The 22,106-nt window shown below is 37.6% G+C and overlaps 1 protein-coding gene across 1 annotated transcript in view; it reads right to left on the bottom strand.

Annotated features, from left to right (window-relative positions):
• Positions 1-2,220: 2,220 nt before the first annotated feature.
• SLC9C2 (solute carrier family 9 member C2 (putative)) overlaps positions 2,221-22,106 on the bottom strand; it is a 33,292-nt gene continuing 13,406 nt past the window's right edge. The window contains exons 6-12 of the mRNA XM_060142181.1: positions 17,768-17,867; positions 15,912-16,055; positions 13,260-13,428; positions 10,983-11,064; positions 7,169-7,335; positions 6,478-6,576; positions 2,221-2,322 (exon numbers count right to left, since the gene is read on the bottom strand). Coding sequence (XP_059998164.1) covers positions 2,221-2,322; positions 6,478-6,576; positions 7,169-7,335; positions 10,983-11,064; positions 13,260-13,428; positions 15,912-16,055; positions 17,768-17,867 — 863 coding nt within the window. The remainder of the gene's footprint in view (positions 2,323-6,477; positions 6,577-7,168; positions 7,336-10,982; positions 11,065-13,259; positions 13,429-15,911; positions 16,056-17,767; positions 17,868-22,106) is intronic.

Here is a 22,106-nt window from a genome sequence, read left to right as displayed (position 1 = left end):
AAAGCAAGAAACAAATTAATTTTGAGAAAAACATCAACACTGCTTAAAATTAGGAACAGAATGAAATATTCTATTCAATATTACTATGACATTTAAAAAATTTTTTTCTATTCATCTAAAGTAGAAGCTGACAAAAAGAGGTTACTTGGATATATGTCAAGATCCTAGGGTTTTAAATTTTTATATTTTTCTGTAAACTTAATCAATGGAAGAAAGTAAAAAATTATCATAATTTGTTACGAAAAGCATGTTAACACCCACTTAAAATTTATTAGCATTAATGGTCCCAGTATTTTCTCATTTGACATCTTTTTTTTTTTTTGCAGTACGCGGGCCTCTCACTGTTGTGGCCTCTCCCGTTGCGGAGCACAGGCTCCGGATGCGCAGGCTCAGCAGCCATGGCTGATGGGCCCAGCCGCTCCACGGCATGTGGGATCTTCCTGGACCAGGGCACAAACCCATGTCCCCTGCATCGGCAGGCTGACTCTCAACCACTGCACCGCTAGGGAAGCCCTGACATCTTTTGTTAGTAGAAAAACCTTGTCTTTCTGCTCTAAAAAGTATATAAGCTCACAACTTATATAACAAAACAAACAGTCTACACAAGTTAAAAAAAATCTGTATCTTGCGTTATTTTGGACGTTGTTTATAATTATTATTAAGGCCATGCTGTGTTTTTCCTAATTATAGACATCAACAGAACTATCCCATGGCACATGAAATTAAGTTGAGAGCTAGATCTAGTCTTTGAGTTTGCTATTTCTCACCCCTGCTCATCCCAGAAGAATATGAAAGAAGTCCAACATGTAATGTGACCCTAAGACATGGTAATTCAAACTTGAAGAATCCAAATATGACCATCCTTTTCATCTTTTTTCTACCCACTCTCTAATAGAGGTGCCAATGAAATTGGTAAAACAGAATGGAGAAAGAGAAGCAAGAACTTTGTTCCTTCCGCACTCAATCAATAAGACTTGACTATAATATTAGTTGGGTTTTTTTTTTTTTTTTTAGGGAAGATCAAAGTAATCTATTCTGACAATGTAGAAAAGGTCATATTTTCAAGTACATTGCTATTACAGGTTCACAGTACTTACCCATATAGAGAAAGAGGTGTCTTATCTTCATGATATTCCAAGAAAGTTAATATGTTTTTAAACTTCATAAGCCAACTTCTAGCTCTTACATAAGTTGAAACATCATAAATACTCATGAATCTAATAGAGAAAAATATACATATGTGTTATAATGAAAAGCAAGTGCTATACCTTTGGGTAATATAAAATAGAAAGTTATACTAAACATAAATGTAATATGGGTTTATTAAATATGCCTCTGTATCCATCCACCTACCCACCCATGGTCATAGAACAGAAACATTTTTAGTGGGAGACTCCTGCTGTCCATGTTCCTGGAACTATCTGTGACCTGAGGTAGAACATAATTAAAACTTCAGAATCCAACTCTTTGGGGTTTAGAATCAAGCTTCCTTTTGTCATGCCTTGACTAGCCCAAGATTCTCCAAGGCCCTGAAGTCTCTGTCCTTCCCAAACTTTATTTAGGAATTGATGCTACATCTCCCAGATATATTACCAGGCTGCTGAAATGTTAACTATCACCCAGACAGAATCTCCTATCACTGTTGCCCCACAGGTTTGTCTTAGACCATCCATTATCTAATGTTTCAGGACTGTAACCAGGTATCAATGTATCTCTAAGATACTGAGCTTTTCCCATCATATTAATTGCATCTATCAGTTCCATGGGTTGGATCAATTCCTCCAGATCCTATGATCCTATTCCACCCCAGAGAGCAGTTTAATGTCAGGCTCCAGGCCTCCTTACTTCCCCTATGCAGTAATTTAGTAAATATGATATAAAGACAAAATAATTATCACCATAATTAAAACTATATGGGTTCTTTTTCATGGCTCCCCTTGTCTCTCATATAATTGCTCTGTAGTCAAATCTTCCTCCAGAAACTCCCAATGTCATCAAAGTTATGAATTTTCAGGGAGAAAAGTATAAACAAGAAAAATAGGAAGTAAAATAGAAAAGTAAAGTAAAGTAAAATAGGAAGTAGATGGATGGATGGATGGATGGACGGACAGATAGATAAGATAAAAAGATTGATCAATCTGGACACTGAACTCTCAGTTTCTTCATTCTCTATCACATACCCATTCAATTTTGGAAATATCAGTTAAAGAAGTATTACACTTACTTTCCTTGGATGTGGCAATAGCTTTTGGTTGCACCAATTAATGTCCGGGCTGCCTCTACACTGAGGACTCCGTCATTACACTGTTTTTCAAAGCTACTCTAAACATACAATTTTAAATAAAAATTACAAAGGATGAAAACATTAATGTAATGTACTCTGCTTGACCTTTACATACCCCTCACTATTATTATTGAACTCAATATATGAAAATATACTATTCAAAAACTTCTAGAGCAAGAAATAAATTTCATTCAATTTAAATATTTACAGAATATTCCATTTTTGCAAAGTACTCTCTCAGGAAACTCAAAATCTATACAACTCAAAGAGTTTACTTCAGATGTTCAACATCACTAATTATTAGAGAAATGCAAATCTAAACCACAATGAAGTATCCCCTTGTACTGGTCAGAATGGCTATCATCAAAAAGGCTACAAGGGGCTTCCCTGGTGGCGCAGTGGTTGAGAGTCTGCCTGCCGATGCAGGGGACACGGGTTCATGCCCCGGTCCGGGAAGATCCCACATGCCGCGGAGCGGCTGGGCCCGTGAGCCATGGCCGCTGAGCCTGCGTGTCTGAAGCCTGTGCTCCGCAGCGGGAGAGGCCACAACAGTGAGAGGCCCACGTACCGCAAAAAAAAAAAAAAAAAAGGCTACAAATAATAAATGCTGGAGAGAGTGTGGAGAAAACAGAATCCTTGTACACTGTTGGTAGGAAATGTAAACTGGTGCATCCACTAGGGAGAACAGTATGAGGTTCCTTAAAAAACTAAAAATAGAGCTACCATATTATCTAACAATTCTACTTCTGGGTATATATCCAAAAAAAAAAAACCCCAAAACTCTAATTCAAAAAGATACATGCACCTCAACATTCATAGCAGCACTATTTACAATAGCCAAGACATAGAAACAACCCAAGTGCCCATCAACAGATAACTGGCTTAAGAAGATGTGGCATATATATATATATATATATATATATATGAATATTACTCAGCCATAAAAAAGAATGAAATATGCCATTTGCAGCAACATGGATGGACCTAGAGATTACCATACTAAGTGAAGTAAGTCAGACAAAGACAAATATTATATCACTTATATATGGAATCTAAAAAATAATACAAATGAGTCTATACACAAAATGGAAACAGACTCACAGACATAGAAAACAAACTTATGGTTACCAAAAAGGAAAGGTGGGGAGGACAAATTAGGGATATGGGATTAACAGATACAAACTACTATACATAAAATATACACAATAAGGATTTACTGTATAGCAAAGGGAATTATAGTTAACATCTTATAATAACCTACAATGGAATATAATCTGAAAAAAACCAAACTGAATCACTATGCTGTATGCCTGAAACTAACACAATATTGTAAATCAAATATATTTCAATTTTTTTAGAAAAGATAACATGCAGTGGGTCGTTACATGGGATTGTTCGTTTAAAAAGTAAATGTGGGGGCTTCCCTGGTGGTGCAGTGGTTGAGAGTCCGCCTGCTGATGCAGGGGACACGGGTTCATGCCCTGGTCCAGGAAGATCCCACATGCCGCGGAGCAGCTGGGCCCGTGAGCCATGGCCGCTGAGCCTGCGCGTCCGGAGCCTGTGCTCCGCAATGGGAGAGGCCACAACAGTGAGAGGCCCGTGTACCGCAAAAAAAAAAAAAAAAAAGTAAATGTGGTAGGTCATTAGAACAATGGTCCCAATGTAGCATGCCTTTCCCATGCCTCTTTGTAACTAACACTGCTGCTCCTTCCTTCAAAGGTGGGGTCTTCACTCATTGAATCTGGGCTAGCTTTGTGATTTACTTTAACTAATAGAACGGGGGTAAAAGTGATGTTATTCAATTTCCAGAGCCTAGGAGATACAGAGGGCTTGCAGCTTGTCCTCTCACCCTGTTGGAACCCAAAGACCACCATGTAGTAAAGAAGCCCAGTTCACTCTACTGGAAGATAGGAAGCCATGTGGAGGAGAACCAAAGTGCCTTTAGTCTACCCTCTCAAGCAGACTAAAGGCTTTCTCAGACTCACATTGTCTGACATGTGGCCTGTATGAAAAGGAATTGCAGAGTAGAGTGGACTACAATGCGACTCATTGAAAACACATGAGTTTTTAAGGAAATTGTATCAGATTGGACTAAAAAAGACAGTACGAGTTCTAAATAAATAGGAATTTCCATTTCTACTGGCAGAAATCAGTCTGAGAAGGTTACTCAGCCACAAACATGGGTTATTTCCTATGAAAATGTAGAGAATGGGGAGAACTGGGACATATGCCCATCTGGATTTCAGAATTGCCAAGGACCAGTGATTAATCAGTGCTTCCTGTTCTTCACCTTCTTGAACAGAGGTGTCTGTTGATCACCACTGAATGTTGTGGGTGGAGGTGGGGTAGACAGATAACTTCTCTTTTTAGTCCACAGGTCTCTGGATCAAGAGGAATCATACTTAAGGAGATACAACCAAGAAGCCTCAGCAGACCTAGACTAAATGCTCATCATGAGATACTGGACTTTGAATCTGATACCATAATAGGATGAAGGCTTGCCAGGGTTCGGGGTGGGCGTGCAGTGTCTTAGAAAAAGATGAGTGTGTTTTGCTTCGTAGGAGGGGTAAAAATATTTGTGGCCAGTGAGTGGAACATTTAAATATGGTCACAAATTCTTTGCATCTCTTACCATCGCGAGGTTGAATCTACTGTCCCAAGCCTCAAATTAAAGTGGCTTCGTTCCCAAGTCTGGTAGTAGGGTACTGACTCTTGGCTGTATGCCTCAGGTTACTTCTATGTGGCCTCTCATTCTTCAGAGGCTAGGCCAGCTTCCTCACATGACAATCTCAGGGTGGTATTCAAAGTGGAAGAAGGGGGAAATTGCAAATCTCCTCAAGGCCTAGGCTCCAATACATGCCCAAAGTCCTTTTGCTACATTGTACTGGTCAAAACAAATCACAAGAATGCCCAAATTTAATGGTGGAGAGGGATATAGACACCACCTCTTAATAGGAGGTCTTACAAGGAATTTGTGACCATACTTTACCTCTCTGGGTAAGAGCCTTTCAAATTCTGAGAACATTTTAAATTAAGTACAGAAATGTTTTTAAAATGAAAATATAGTGTTAATATTTTTGTATTAAGAAGAAATATGTTCTTCAACAGAAAAAATAAAAGGAGGAATTTATAGATTAAAAGAGACAAAGTACATATTCATTCATTGCAATACGTGATTTTACTGAAATGCAATTTAAAAATATAAACTGTGAAAATACACATTGATCACATTTATGAGATAATTGGAAATTTGATCATCAACCCAATATTTGATGTTATTAAGGAATTATTAATTTTTAGGTGCAATATTAGTATTTTACTATGTTTTTAAAAAGACCAAATTTTAAAAAGACTAAATTTTAAAAATTTAGAGATACATACTGAAATATTTGCAGATGAAATGATATAATATCTGGGATTTGTTTCTAAATAATATGGAAGATGGAGGAGTGAATGAGGGTGCAGATAGGGCACAGTTGGTCATGTGTGGATGGTTTTTAAGGCTGAGTGATGGGTACTTGGGAGTTCATTACATTATTTTATCTACCTTTGTATATTTTAGAAATTCTTCATAATAATAAGTTCTAAAATGAAAGTAAAAAAGAAGGATTCTGAGCATAACGAGTATTTTATATACTTGTAAAATTGAATAAAATTTGTACTATTAGAATAAAACCCCAATTTTAAATGTGCAATTTGATAAGTTGATTTAAACTTGATTTTACCTAGTAATCTTCCTACGTTTATAACATTTAAATATTAAATTGTAAATATTTTAAGAGAATTTTGCTTCATTAGATTTATTTTAACTCATTAGATTTACAAGAGTTAAATAAGCACTTGAGAGAATATTGTATAAGAGGAACTCAAATACGTTAAATTTATAAAAGCAGTTTCAAATATTTGAAGAATTTTAATTAAGTACATAAATGGCACCAAACATTATTCAAAGACTCCCCAAAAGTGAACTGATAAAATTAGCTAGACTTAGAAATAGAATAACATTTGTGACTTGAATTTAAATCCTAAGAGATTTCTTTTATTTTTTAACTTTCATAAATCAAACATAAATTTTAACAACCAATCAAAAGATGAAAATATATCTTCTAGTCACCTGAAAACCATACGTAAGAATTAAAAGCATTGCAAGAATAATAAATAAATAAAAAGCAGATTATGTGAAGGGTACCAACCATTTGTATTATAGCTACATGCAATCTGGCCTCTTCTATTAAAACTTCATCTGTTGGGGACTCCTCCTTCACTTTTTTATCACATGAAACATGAGGAAACTGAACAGTATCAGACTAAGTTTAAAAACACACAGAGATAAAGTTACAAATAAGTAAAAATGATTAGGAGCTGTCAAATACTTCGCTCAACCAAGATTCCAATAACTCAAATCAGAATCGCTAAAATGAAGGGGTGTATAAGTGAAAAACGTTCTCCATATTAGAAATGTTGCTTTCAATTGTGGCGAAGTAACTATTCACTTGGGGAGATTTAGAAGCCAAATTCTTCCCCAAGCTAGTTGTATGCTTGACTGCTCTCTGGAGCAGCCTATGTTTTCTGTTTTGATAGTACTTATACAGGGAGAGATCTCTCACTTCCTCAACCAGTTGGAAACATCACCCTGGCAGAGGCCATTCATAGTTACTCAATCAGCCAGTTTGTAAAAACACCAGTTCTCCTGTATTTGGCAAATAAGGCTAGATCACCAACACCTTCTCTTTAGAGACAGAATTCAAACTATTTTGCCAATATAGCAAAGCTAGTAAATGTATCTCCCTTCAGTATCCTGACATACAACTAGCAGAATCAAGTTTTTTATAATAAACTAAAGAAAAAGGCATTTGCATAATTTTTTGCCAGGTATCAACTCACAGGAATGATGTATTCAATCTTTGTTTTTTCTTCTACTAAGGTCCAGTTAACATTTGTCAAAATTTTTTCTGTTTTAAATAAAGTTATTCTGTTCTGTATTATCTTCTGGATGTGCTTAATGGCATTTTGCATGGCCATTTGTCTTGGAAGGGAGATGGCACACAAACCTGTGACAAAGAAAAGGAAGGGCCTTAATAAAATACAGTGAAGATTGCACAGGGAAGAGAAATGTTGCATAATGTAGTGAAATCTTGGCATCACTTGCATAGCCAAACCAGAGTACTTAGAGCAAGGACAACTATTTGTCCAAAATTTTCCAGAAAATTACCCAACAATCCATTTCCTTTTGGCTGTACAGCTCAACTTTTTCTGACTCAAGTGCTAAAGAATGTCTTCTTAGTTTCTTTTTGTTCCCTATAGCTAGATACATGACTCACTATTTAAAGGCATCCAATCAGTATTTCTCCAAGTATTGAAAGCTACCTGTGTCTACAGGTAAAGGAGCTGCCTATTAAATTATGCAAATTCCTGAGCTTTACGCCATGTCTGGAGAATCAGAGTGGCCTGGGAATTTGCATTTTAACAACTTCTCCAACTGATTCTTATACATAATAAAATTTAATGGCCACTGCAATAGAGATCCCTCAAATTTAACATCTCTATTTCCTGGCCAGCAAATCTACATGTCCAAAACTTGTAGCAGTTTGTATCATCTTGAAGTATCAATTTGAAGTTTTAGATATGAGGCTTGCTTACCAAAAAGAAGAATTTAATTAGTGAGTGAGCTTAGTCTACTCATTCAGAATTCCATCTCAATAAAACTGTTCTCAGTAAACAACAAGGTTCTACTGTATAGCACAGGGAAATATATTCAATATCCTGTGATAAACCATAATGGAATAGAAGATAAAAAAAGAATGTATACATATGTATAACTGAATCACTGCTGTACAGCAGAAACTAACAAAACATTGTAAATCAACTACACGTCAATTAAATAGATAAATAAATAAATAATAAAACTGTTCTCTCTGCATAATTGCATATGAGATGTCTCATAAAGAGTTTTAAATGTTTCTAAATGTTTCAGTTTAACTTTATTGCATTCTCTACAGGACACTGTGGTGGCTGTATTTCAAATTTTCAGGGATTCAAAAAGGTTTGTAACCATATCCCTCTCAGTTCTCTACGGTCCAGAGCAAAGATGCATCTGACTGCCATGCTAAAGAGTTAGAACGTGTCAGCTTTGGATTTAAAATTTCCATGGCTGAGAGCACACAAGGAGAAAGTTTATTCATTTGCCTAATTACATCCCACCCATTAGGATGGAGCAACGGCCACTTTCCGGTTGCTCTGGGGAAACATGGGTATAAGTGGACTACTCGATGGCACCAGTACATTTGAACAAACTCCTGTGTTTAAGATGATCCTGGAAGAATATGAGGATAGATCTCTCTCTCTCTCTTTTTTTTTTTTAAATATTATTGAAGTAGAGTTCATTTCCAATGTTGTGTTTAATTCCTGCAGTACACCAAAGTGACTCAGTGAGATATATATATATCTAATATATATATCTATATATAGATATATAGATATGTGTGTGTGTATATATATATGTGTGTATATATATATATTCTTCATATTCTTTTCCATTATGGTTTATCACAGGATACTGAATATAGTTCCCTGTGTATACAGTAGGACCTTGTTGTTTATCCATCCTATATGTAATGGATTGCATCTGCTAATCCCAAACTCCCAGTCCTCTCCCCTACTCCCTTCCCCCTTGGCAACCACAGGTCTGTTCTCTATATCTGTCAATCTGTTTTTGTTTTGTAGATATGTTCATTTGTGTCATATTTTAGATTCCACATATAAGTGATAGCATATGGAATTTGTCTTTCTCCTTCTGACTTACTTCGCTTAGTATGATAATCTCTAGGTCCAGAGGATGAGTCTCTTAAAAGCATTAGACCAGACGGAAGAAGTTGGTCTGAAACTCTTCCTGATAAAACTCAATTTTGTCAATTACCTGTTAACTTGCGAGTGTTTCTAGAAAGGATGAGCATTGATTCTGAGGATAAAGTACTTGCCATACATGTTTGTTTCACAATGAAAATTCTGAGGTTCAGTTAATACAATAAAAAAAATTGTATGGGAAGAAAAGGAGAAGAAAAAAATATTTCCATGATAGTAAAACCTCTTGCTCTTGTCTTTGTGATTATCAGAGTAAGAGCAATCTCAAGAAAGCAAGCATGGGAGAAAACTAGATGTTATATCATAAGCAAAGAGAGCAGAGTGGGTCTGGATCCCTGAAAGTCAAAGAAAACTGGTGGGAAGGGAGGTGTGAGCAAACCTTCACGGACCGAGTTAACTTTACTCATGCTCCAGGGTAGGCTTTTGCTGATCCAACCTCTACTTTCCACTGCAAACAAGAGCAAACACATAACGTGGGGAGAAGGAGAGCTGCCAAAAATCTGCCCCATTTACTAGTCCTATTTGCATATTGGGACCATGGACTTTGAGGTAAGCTACCACAGGAAGTTCTGCAATAGTGTAGATGGGGCACCGTTTCAGGAGTGGGCAGAACTGTGAAAAGACACAAGCAGAGGGGCTAAATTCACCAGGCTACTTCCCTGTTTATAAGAACTCTCCTTCAACATTACCCTTCCTTGACCTCTCACCAGTTCCACGCTTTCCAAGAAACCTTCTGATTACTAATTTGATTTATCAAGGAGATTGGTATTTAGAGGTGAATACCCTGAATAATGATCACAATTATTTCTGACATAGAAAGAAATCACCCTCATTATAAATTAATAACTTGATTTTCTGCTGCATCTGTATTCTCCCATGAGTGCAATATATGTAAATTTCCAGCCTTTTGATTAAGTCTAGATACCCTGACAAAATCAGGTCTCTGCACCAGCAAAGCTGAGGACCAGGCCACAGGACACTGGGGGATACTAAGGCCCTACTCTAAAACTTTGTGTAATCCCACCCTGCCCTTTCTCTCACCCTTGACTCCACAACCACTGATTATCTTACCCTGATTTCTCTACTGATCATCGGTCTATTTGTGATTTTATTATATTTAGTTATTTTATTATCAACAGCTTCAATTTTTTTCTAGAAATAGGCAACTGTGGCAGAGCCTGCTGACTGCTCCCAATATTCATTCTTCCCTTCTTCCTTTAACAATAGAATCTCTGAGTTTTGGCTAAGCACATGGACAGTCAGTTAAGATAATATTCCCCAGCTTCCTTTGCCCACGTGTGCCCATGTGACTAAGTTCTGGCCAATGGACTGTGAGTGGTAATGATATGTACAACTTCTGGATTGTGCCCTTAAAAGGAAGCTGCTTACCCTCCATTAACACCATCACCACCACCATCACCCCAACCCGATCTTCCCTTTCTAGTTGATTGGATTGACGATACAGTGGCAGTGAGCCAGCATCTACCCTGCAGACAAAAGCAACACCCTGGGAAGCTGAGAATCAACAAAGGAGAAGGATCTGAGTGAGATCTTTGGACAACCTTGTGGAACAGAACCATCCCACTTCTCTGGACTTTCTGGTGGAGGGGAAAAAAACAAACAAACAAAAAAAAACTTTGTCTTGTTTAAGCCACGGTTAATGTGGTTTCTGTTAAACTGGCTGAATCAATATCCCAATTCATACATCATCTATAAATAGGGAGTGAATGAAAATGAGTGATTTCATAATCAATTCCTTGAGCCCCATAAGAAATGTCTCCACCACCCCCCAACAATAATCTCTTTGCATTACTCTCCCCAATTAATTAGACTTTACCTAATGTCCTGGCTGAATAAGTCATCATGTATGAATTTATTCCCATAGTCATTAATGATATTACTTGTATATACAGTATAAACTGAAAAACAAAACACAGAGAGTCAAAACATTAATAAGTTCTCCAAAGGGAATCATTGTTCAGTTAACCACCAACAAAATTCTACCTTAATCCACATTTTAAAATCCTGCCTCTGATAAGAAGAGGCAAAAGGGTTATTTTGTGGACACTGCTTGAATATAATCCACTGGGGTAGAAATCAGTTCTCAATCAGAGTAAGAAAAAAAAATAGATTTTGTAGTTTCTGAGAGGGATAAGGACACTGAGAGAGGAGCTCTCCATGGTTGCTGCCGTCAACAGTGGCCATGCAAAGCCTGGAAAGCCAGCACGGTGGTTGATTCTCAGACGTTGCTGTGGAACCTACAGGGCTGGGGAGCAACCCCGGCAATGGCAGGCAGTGGTGATAGGGAAGTGCACCTGCCACAAGCATTTACTACAGCCATACGAGAAGCTCTGAAGAAGCAGACAGGAACTGTGCTGGGGTCAGGAGAGGCACCAAGCAGAAGCAGAAGCAGAACCACATTTGTAGGTCTTGGCTCTGCCATTTACTAGCCATGTAATTTGAGGCCAGTTTACCACTCTGAGTCTCAATGTCCTTTACCGAAAAACAGAGTTAATAGCAGTATGTCTTCAGAGAGTATTTCCCAAATGACTGATCACAATAAGCACCTGAAATGCTTCTTAAAGACACTGACTCCCAGGCTTATTCCCTGCAGATTCTGATTCTGTAGGGCTGGGGTGGCATCAAAGGGATTCTTAACATCAAACAGATTTGGGAAACACTGAAAAATGATACTCAAATGTTAGTTAACATTTCTTTGATTTGGTTTTAGGCCAATTCCTTGCACAAAAGAAAACTGAAGGAGCTCATTATTCTTTTCCTCTGGAACATGGAAGGACCCAAAGTCCCTGCAAAACCACAGGTGTGTTTGAACTCCAAATTAATTCCCGGACCATGCCCACAGATATGAAGTGTAAATCCTCAGGAAAGATGGTGAGGACTATGATACTCCATTTCTTAAAAAGCAACATTAAAAATAAACTCTTTCTCTTTGGGGAGTTAGGGTGCCTGAGTTCTTTCACTAACATGCTATTCTCTTTATTTTGGTTCCCCTACATACAAGATAGAGAGGGTGATAGTTGCTCCCCCCAACAAAGATATTTGAAAAATACCGGGCTCTTAGGGTCTTCTAGGACAGGAGTAAAATAGCAAAGAAGAGAAAATTCTGAACTTGAAGTTGGATACTATCAAGAAACTTGGTACATCTACCTCCAGATTAAAGTTCTTTGGGAGGTGGGTAATGTTCTTAATTTACATTATTCAAGTGTTCTCCCTCCCAGGAGCAGGTTTGGGGTTCATCTGACTGGGAAGTGGTGGGGGTGTCCTGGGGATTTCTAGAAACTTCTCACAACTTCTCCAGCTAGCTCACAGAGTACTGTCACGAATGACGAGGTACCCTCACGCTGTCCACAGATGCTCTGGGCTCTCTGGACCTTCCCTGGAGTCTCACCAACGCTGCCACCACCAGACTACCCAGAAATCCACTGGCTGGCCCATGGGGAAAAGGCTTTGAGAGAGAGTAGAAAGGAAACCGAGATTTGTCTTTCACTATGTATAATATAGTCTTCAGCCAAAATTTTTCAAGAAACTAATTTTCTATTTAGCCCTAAAAGACATAAATATGACTAGATCCTGAATTCAAAAATTTACAAAATCTTTCTTTCCTTAGCATATTTAATGAGCATTTCAGTTTTTGCTCTAATAGCTATAGGAATTGGAATGCTCTAGATAAGGAATTATTTTTTTCATACCTTCTGACAGCTCTTGAAAAACAGCATTTATACGTTCAACAACATATGTTGAACATTTACTGAGTGTCAGGGACTTTGCTAAGCATCATTTCGATCCTCCACTGGAAACTGAAGTGCCACAAGTCTGGGGAACTTACCCAAGGCCACTCAGCCTGTCAATGGTGCAGCCAGGGTTCGATCCCAAGTGCACCCAACTCCCACATCTGGAACTGTTATTTGATTTTTGGTCCCTTTCACACTGTCAACATAAATAAACTTTCCCCCAAAAGTTCCTTCCTACTTAGAAGACTGCATTCTTCAAGCCTAATTTTTCAAATGGTTAGCTTTATTATTGGGTACTATGCCAAGTGCTACAAAACAAAAATGAGTCAGTATGAATAATCATGGGATATGATTTTTCTTACCAGCTGTGGTGACTCTACTTTTTGTTCAGCCAGATTATGAACATCTGGAGCCAAGAGTAAGCTAAAAACTCCTTTAATTCCAGACCATGCTATAACAATGCCCCATCTCCAGTTATACTCATAATTCGAATGCCTCAGAATAGGGCTCACTAATACAACAGTAAGTAACCTGTGGAGAGAAAAACATTTATTTTTATATCACATCTTATGTATTAATGTTATTTATGGATGATACTAGCTAGTAAATACTAAATTTCATGTAAAAATTTTTCAGAAAAGAGAAGACGATCCAGTTTATCCATAGGTTGTTCAAACTTTCTGAGACTAACCAAACTTATGATCTAAATTTTGCATATAATACTCAAATCTTGAAAAATAATGCTAGAAATTCTATACAAATATAAGAAATTATCACTAACACTAGGGTGTAGTGTTTAGGATCTTGGTAGTAAATTCCTGCAGGGAAACTTCTTCAAATGACATTAACAAGCTCCCTGGAAGGCCACGACTAGATGCAGAAATTAGACCACAAGGACCTTGTAGATCATGACGAAAAAGTAAAATTATTGTAGACACTTTAATAAATTCAGCTCAACCAAATTTTTCTTGAGCTTCCACAAGAATCATACACTAAACACCATGTAAATAATTTCAATGTGTGCCTCCTTTCTCTACAGGTCATTTTGTTATAGGATCCTATGCCAAAATCTAGATTCTATCTATAGTGGACTTGCACCAAAAAAATATCAGTACTGTCCTTCAAGTGAAATTTCAGCAGAAATATAATTGACATGTTCTCAGCCTCAAAAAAGATACTGTGTATCAGTCACTTAACCGGGAATTTCGTATGACAATTTAGAGAATTCCTGTCATTGAGAAACAGAAAATCTACAATTTGCCATCTATAATATATATAATTAATTTGGGCAAACTCCTCCACCTTGCATTTAAAGATTTTTGCAAAGTAATTCTTATCAACCTTTTCAGCCTTACTAAATGATCTTTCTCTAAAATACCACTGACTCCAGCCAAAACAGAACAATTTATGTCATTTCCTGATTATCAAAAACAGGGAGGCAGTATAGCAAAGGCTCTGGAGTCAGTCTACCTGGGTTCAAATTTAGATGTCTTTTACTATGTAACCTTAGGCAAGTTATTTAACCTCTCCAAGCCTCAATTTCTTCATCTGCAAAATGGAGAAATAATAGTCATTGAACTTGCCTCAAAGGACTCTTATGAAGATTCAATAAAATGAGGCAACATTCACAGGGCTTAGCATGATGTTTAGAATGTGGTCAGCACTTAACACACGTTAGCAATGATTATGACGTCCAGGCCTTTGTTTGGCTCATCATCTCTGAAACATTTTTCTCAACAAGTCTCTTATGGAAAGTCTACCCATACTTTCAGGGCCCCTTAGGATGACTCCCTCCACTAAAGTCTCTCCTCTAGTGAGGTGGAACCATAAGTTCACAAAAGATCTCTGGCACTCACTAGCCATTTGACATTGGGCAAGGCACCTTGCCTTTTTTGGACAGTTTTTTTTTTTTTGGTTGCACAGGCATGTGAACTCAGTTGCAGCATGCATGCGGGATCTAGTTCCCCGACCAGGGATGGAACCCCGGCCTCCTGCATTGGGAGTGCAGAGTCTTACCCACTGGACCACCAGCAAAATCCCTTGGACAGTTTTTTTATCTATAAAATGGAGATAATAATTCTTATCTCCCAGTGTCATTATGCAGACAAAATGAGATAATGGATGTGTGCAAAAAGCCATGTATCTTTCTGCATACACTGAGACCAACCTCACCTTGCACTTGTGCTCCTGTGGTGGAAAGAAACATAAATTGTACACCCACCCTTCTGTGTGACAGTGCCTATCCGAGTTGCCTGCAGTGCCTTCAGAGTCAGCAGAAGCAATGTTTCATGAGAACATCTTATAAAGTAAGCTCACTCAGCCAGGCCTAACCTGAGTGGAAATGACAATACTTTCAGAGACACTGTCACGAATTCTTATGGAAGACACAACTGCCACGTGTGGGCAATGTCACTCAAAAAATAGCATGCTCTTGGGAGTCAAGTTTAAATCCCAACTCTTCCTCACAATCTGGGTGACTCCAGGCAAGTTTTTCACCTCTCGGGGGCTTCATCTGTGAAATGATGCAGAAACACCTACCACATAGAGTTGCATTAATACTAATGGCATAATGTACATGGTTAATGTTTAACAAATGGCTTTATCATAGTTATGATGATAATAAATGATGATGAAAGTCAACAAAATGTTAGGAGCTATTAATCTGGTCCAGTGGTGCTCAAACTTTAACAAGCATGTTGAAACAGTTTCCTGGATCTCAACTTCAGAGATTCAATTCAGTAGAATGGGATGGGCCCATGAATTTGCATTTCTGTCAAGCTCATGGGTTATGCTGATGCTGTTGTTCTGCGCCTTCTCATTTTACAATGAAAACTTGAAGAGTAAATAGACTTCCCCTCAGTTGTGCAGCAAGCTATTGTCAGGACCTTGACAACAATACAGGTTTCCTGACTGCATGTCCACAGCTCTTTTTGCTATAACCCACTTCTTCTCAATTGTAATTCTGGGCTTGAGAACCTAAATCTAGTAAGCAAACTTTAAATTATACTTCTTACCTTACAAAATTCACTGTTGCAAATAAGATGAGCATGAAAACTAAAGTGTGAAACTGTAAATACTTGATTTCTCCACATCCAATGACAATGCCAAAGAAAGTGTATATTAAATGTTGGTATACAGATGAAAACATCATTAGAAACCTAGGATAAATGGAAAGGAAATCACATTTTAAGGGATGTGTTTTTTAAATCTACACGTCTAGCCTCACCCCCAGAGATTCCTACTGCGAGACCAGAGCACAGTGCTTAGGGCATGGAGCTGTTCTGGTTCCATGTGGTAACACACCTGGGTCTGGGCCAGGTCTGACTTCCATGAGCAGATCTCAAGTCCTGCCTCTTCTTGGTCCCCTCTATTCAGACCTTCCCTTTCAGAGGACTGGGTGACTGTGTCTGTCCCACAAACCAGTCTCCCTATGGGTAGGTCTCAAGATCTACACTGGGAAAGAAGCATTAGGAAGCCTCGTTTTAGCTGCAGATATAAACCATGTTCTCTGATACAGCATTACTCCAATCAAGCAGATAGTCCAATTCTCTATCCGATTCCTGTCTCTTGATTCAATTGATTCAGAACTCCTAGAAGAAAAGGGTATGAGCGGGACCTCAAACCCCAAAGCTTAGTTTTATAAAAATTCAGAAATGATGGAATAACTGACTGAGTAGAATACGTTTTAAAATGTCTCCACAGGACCTTAAAAAATGCCTTACATATAGTTAAGATCCCAATAAACATATAATCATTTACACTTATTATTAGTTTCTTACATAAACATGTCCACCACTTAACATGAGTGTCTTCTAGAAGGGACTTATTTTCATAGCCCCAAACCTAGGATACAATGTCCAGGCCACAGGAGATATTAAGAGAGGATTGGTTGAGTAGCTAAATGAATATACAACTGAACGAATAAAATGAGTAATTTATAATGATGCTGACAGACAGCATGACTGAGCTCAGAAAACTGTCCAAATACAGACAAAAAGTACGTGTCCCAAGAACTAGTTATTCCTAAGCTTCTGGCTTTTAAAAACCAGTAAAGTATCATTCATATATACACAAAACTAGAATAAGTTACAGGTGCCATTTTTTTTTTTTTTTTGCCAAGTAGAGTTATAAAAAAAAAAAAAGTACCGTCTTCTATGAGTGGAATTTCATGAGAGAAATTACATATTAAACACCAAAAAAGTAGGAAGAACGTAATTTCAGAACAAAGAATAGTCCTTTATATTAAAGCAATGACTCTTCATAGGAAAACTCAGGATAATGCTTATTTTTCTCATTTCAACATTTGCTTTCATCCAATGTGAGAATTTCTACACTAGACTATGATTTGGTGTGAGATAATTCTGAAACAATTCTATAATTTAGCGCAGTCGCTCAGAGAACAGCTAACTCATTTGTCTGAAAAGACAAATGGCTTTCCCTCTGTCCACAGATGTCCATATGACACCAGATGTAAAGGCTAGATAAGAGTTTGCTGGTGTTGCATCTTTCTGCTACTTTTCTTTTCCAGCTCTTCCCATACTTGGATACTGTCATTCAGGTACGTTATGAAGGAAACAAAGGAATAAAGTATTTTTTAAACTTCCCACAATTCAAAGTAAATTTTTATCAAAGAGTTATGTATAGAAAGTACTATGATCTCTGAGCCACTGATACATTATTCATAATAGGAATACCAATTAATGTCAATAATTGTTGGTAGCTTAAGTTCTTTTCAAATATAACTGGCAGTAAAATTTAAAATTAGAACATAGAAAAAAGTTATAAAAAAACTTTAGTAGTGTTCATTAAGCCAGGACCACTTAAGCACTAAATTTCTATGAGATCTATATCAAGTACACAATAGACTTACTTAGTAATTATTAACTCGATCCTCGGTTTAAAGCTTAAGGAATCTAAATTTAGTCCTACAGCGACTAAAGCAACCATACCTGACATTCCCAAAAATTCCCCTGGGGAGAAAAAAATGAATAAAATTAGTTGCATTCAAATCTGTACACTGAGCTACTTTATCTTGAGTGAAGAATTGTTGGGAAACTTAAAAGGGTAGTAGTATTTCTTGGAAAGTTGCTTAAAGGGACTGGCCTAATCCTTAGGATGAGGAGTTGACAAACTCTTTCTGTTAAGGATCATATGGTAAATATTTAATCTTTGTGGACCATATGGTCCCAGTCGTAACTACTCAACTCAGCTGTTCTAGTGCATAAGCAGCCGTAGATAATACGTAACTAATGAGTGCTCAATAAATAATAGACACTGAAATTTGAATTGCACATAATTTTTGCATGCTGCAAAATATTCTTCTTTGGGGGTTTTTTGAAACCATTTTAAAATGTAAAAACCATTCTTAGCTCATGGGCTATACAAAAAATAGGCATATTTGGCCCACAGGCTATAGTTTGCCAACCCCTGCCATAGACCATCCTTGAGGATAGAGCTAATGAAAAGTAAGTTTAACAACCTCTGCCCAGCACCTCAAGGACACTGTGCTGCATGTCCTAGGGGTTGTGGTCCAAGCTCAGTGCTTCCTTGGTGACTGCAGGTCCTGAAGCCTACAGTTCTTTTGCATGATACAGGCTCCCCTAAAACTGTAATTCTCTGGGCTCTAAACAAATGTGTAAATGTAGTCTGAGGCAGGTAAACCAACTATGAAGAATGTTTGAACACCATAAATACCAACAGTCCTAGCTGCAGAACCTTCAAATAGCACATTACAAATGTCAGATGGAAGGGAAAGTATGTGCAAGGTAGGAGTGGAAGCCCTTTGGAGCAAGGCAGAGCTAGTTGCCCTGGGAATGTGAGCTCCCCTTTCTCCGTTAGTGTCCCTGCATCTGTAAAGTGGGTGTAAAAGAATAATGCCTCACAGAGTTGTTGTGAGGATAAAATTAGATAACATGAAAAGTGCTTGGCACACTTTTAGAGCATTATTATTATGCTATTAATTATTTTTATATGTTCACCTTACTGCTTAGTAAATTTATACTGTTTATTCATTTGAAGAGGATTTTATTATTCTTTTGGTTTGTCTAATCACTTAAATCCACTTTGGATTTCTTTTAACCTACTTATTTAACTGAATTTAATATAAATAACAAATGGCAATAAAACCAGTGGTGCTGGGAACTGTGACAATAGGGAAACTGTTTCTCAAGGTCTTATTTCCAATTCCCTATGACTCGTAGTATGGGATTTTAAAGCTTATAGTCTTTTTTAGTAACAGTCACTACTTAGAGATAACATTTGCTATGAGGAAACCACTAAGTAACTTTATTTTAAAACTGATATTATTTAGTATAATCCCAATGTTACAAGAACATATGGTGTGAATGCATACATTTAATACATGTATGTACATTTATATGTATTTTTTAAAGATTGAGTACATTTAACAAAATGTATCAGTGGTTAAATTTATGACATGGGTTTATAGGTGATTCCTTCTTTGACTTTTCAGAATTTTTCCAAAACTCTACATGAACATGTATTACTTTTATAATTAGAAAAACAAAGTCTTTTAAAAATTACAAACGCTATTATATTAAATGGTGTTTTAAATGTTCAAGAAGGGGGAAAAAAGTCATAGAACATGTAATAAAGGAAGTAATTTTCATCAGCATAAACCCAAGTAGTTAAAAATAGAGTTGTAAAAGTTTTCTGATTCAATGGAAAGAAACCACCACAGAAAACTGATGCCACAGGAAAGTGGCTCTCTCCATCAAACTCTGTCTCTCTCTTTCCTTCTGTGCCTGAGAAAAAGTGAAGGTCCTCCTACCAGGAGAATCAAAGGGATTTTGTCTCCAAAAAACAACAGGATTCAGGAATCGACATTTCCTAACTAGAAAATATTAGGGTGATGACTGAAGTCCTTTGACATTTATAGCCTAGACCAATGACATAACAAAAACGAGTGAGAGCAATCAGCCCTGGCATGGGTAAGACAGAAATGCATTGTTTGTAGAGAGTTTTAAAACAATAAAACTGACTAAAAGCTGTCTACTTTTTATTATCTCCATTCACCAGAAATTCTGACCAATGTCACTGGATAAAATATTCCTTTTGCTAGGACAGACCTCTCCCACCACCTCTCTTGCTGTACCTCTGGGCTAGACTTTTATATAACCCACCATCTTTCATGAATTATACACTGCCTTTTATACACTAAATTCACATTTTCTTCCGTGGGCTGATATATTAATATTTCTAGCTGCACTACCTGTCAACCAACAATGCTTCAATATGTCTTTTATCTGTGCAGCAATGTCTGTGCAATATTTTGACTATTTTATTTTATGGAAAAGAATGAATGTGTTGATACAAGTGATTTCTAAAAGCCCAAGTATTGTGAATTTAATACAATAGAGACAAAAATGTGCTCAAAGAGGTGACTCCCTAACCTCAATCAGACACTCCCTGGATTTAAGCCAGTTAACAGTGTGTTCATTAATGAAGGGAAAAAAATAAAATTAGATAACATGACAGAAATGTAACATTTGAGAATGCGTAAATGAAAATTTTACCTATGTTTAGCTTTCTGGCAATGGAACTTCTCCTTATAACTGTCTATTGCTGACTTTTGTTGTCAGGATCTGATTAAGTATAAGAGGAAAGAACTGCCTGAAATTGTTTTTAATTCCTGAAGCAGAGGAAAGTGTAATGGTTGAGGGAGGGGTATTCATTTCCTGGGGCTGTTGTAACAGAGGGCCACAAACTAAGTGTCATAAACAACAGGAATTTATTGTTTCATAGTCTGGAGGCTAGATTTCCAAGACCAAGGCTTTGCAGCAGTGATTCCTTCTGAGAGCTGCGAGGGAGAATCTATTCCAGACCTCTCAAGCACTGACTGGGAGCACCTCCATGAATTAGGAGGAAAGGGGAAAGGAACCAATATTTATTGGCTGCCCTACCTTGAGCCCAGTGGTATGCTGGTATATGTTTAAAAGTGGCAATCTGGGGGGTAAAAAAAAAAAAAAGCCCCAGTTGGTAGTGTCTGTCAATTTCCATGGTCCCACTATGGGCAATTTCAAGCTACCAACATTATGTCACTTGAATAGAGCGTTGGGAAGAGATGTGGATAATCAGCTCTCATGAGCCAGCAAGAGCTACCTCCAGGACACCAGCATGAGGGAGTCACCCAACACAAATTACCTCACTAATGCCTGTAACGCCCCTCTAAATTAGGTTATATCACTTTTATAGATGAGGAAACTAAAGCTTAGAGAGGTTAATATTCCAAGGTTACCGAGCTAATAAATCATAAAGATTGGATTTCAAGTTAGCTCTGCCTAACTTCAGAGCTCTCTAAAGACTAACAGTTTATTCAAAGAGCATGTGTTAAATTACTGTTGGGCATATGGCAAGCATTGGGCTTGGCTGGGGGGAAAAGAGAAAAGAGAATAAATATACAGATGAATAAGAGACAGCCTCCACCTCAAGGAACTTAGGATCTAATGGGAAAAAAGGAAATATTAAATTAATTTTTTTCTTCAGACACTTAAGGCATTCATAATAGGTACATAAGGGAGGGAATAAAATGAAGAAAGTTGAAAGAAATGACTCTTCAGTGAATGTTTTCTGTATTTTACTGATTTGGGGTAGTGAGCAACAATAGGTAGCAATTTATCTTTAGAGGAAGCAGTTCTGTTTGGTCACTGGAGGTGAAAAGAGGAGTAATTAACCTCTTGATATCTGAGGGCTTCCATGGATGGAAGTTGCTCCACTGTGTGAGGTAAGAGCAGAAGCAGAATTTGGCCGTATTTTTACCACGGTTACTATGGCTTTGGGGGACTGGTTACCTCAGTCAGGGGGGTAAAAACTATAGCTCCCAATCTCACTGGACTAAACTAGGAAACGATTGTTAAAGGTCTACCAGTGCTAGGCACTCTGACTCCTGCGATCATTCCACTCTCCTGCTTCTCTTCCAGTTGTAGACATACCTGAATTCTGTTTCCTTCCTCCTAGCCTCAGGTAAGGGCCGCCATTTCTACAGTCCCCTTAGTTTGGTACCCATTGAATGGGTACTGTTGAGCTGGAAAAAGACCTCAGGAGCATGTCTCCCACCTTTCTCATTTTAGAGATGGGTTGCTAAGGGTCAGAGCAGAAATCAGCTCAGGTCTGATTCCACTTCCAGGGGACTGCCAGTGAATAAACGTAAGATCAAAGGGTGGAGTTAAAAAAGAGTAAGAGAGTTACCA

This window comes from Lagenorhynchus albirostris, chromosome 2 (assembly GCF_949774975.1).
Source record: "Lagenorhynchus albirostris chromosome 2, mLagAlb1.1, whole genome shotgun sequence".
Taxonomy (NCBI): Eukaryota; Metazoa; Chordata; class Mammalia; order Artiodactyla; family Delphinidae; genus Lagenorhynchus; species Lagenorhynchus albirostris.
This window is presented reverse-complemented; position numbering and strand designations above follow the sequence as displayed.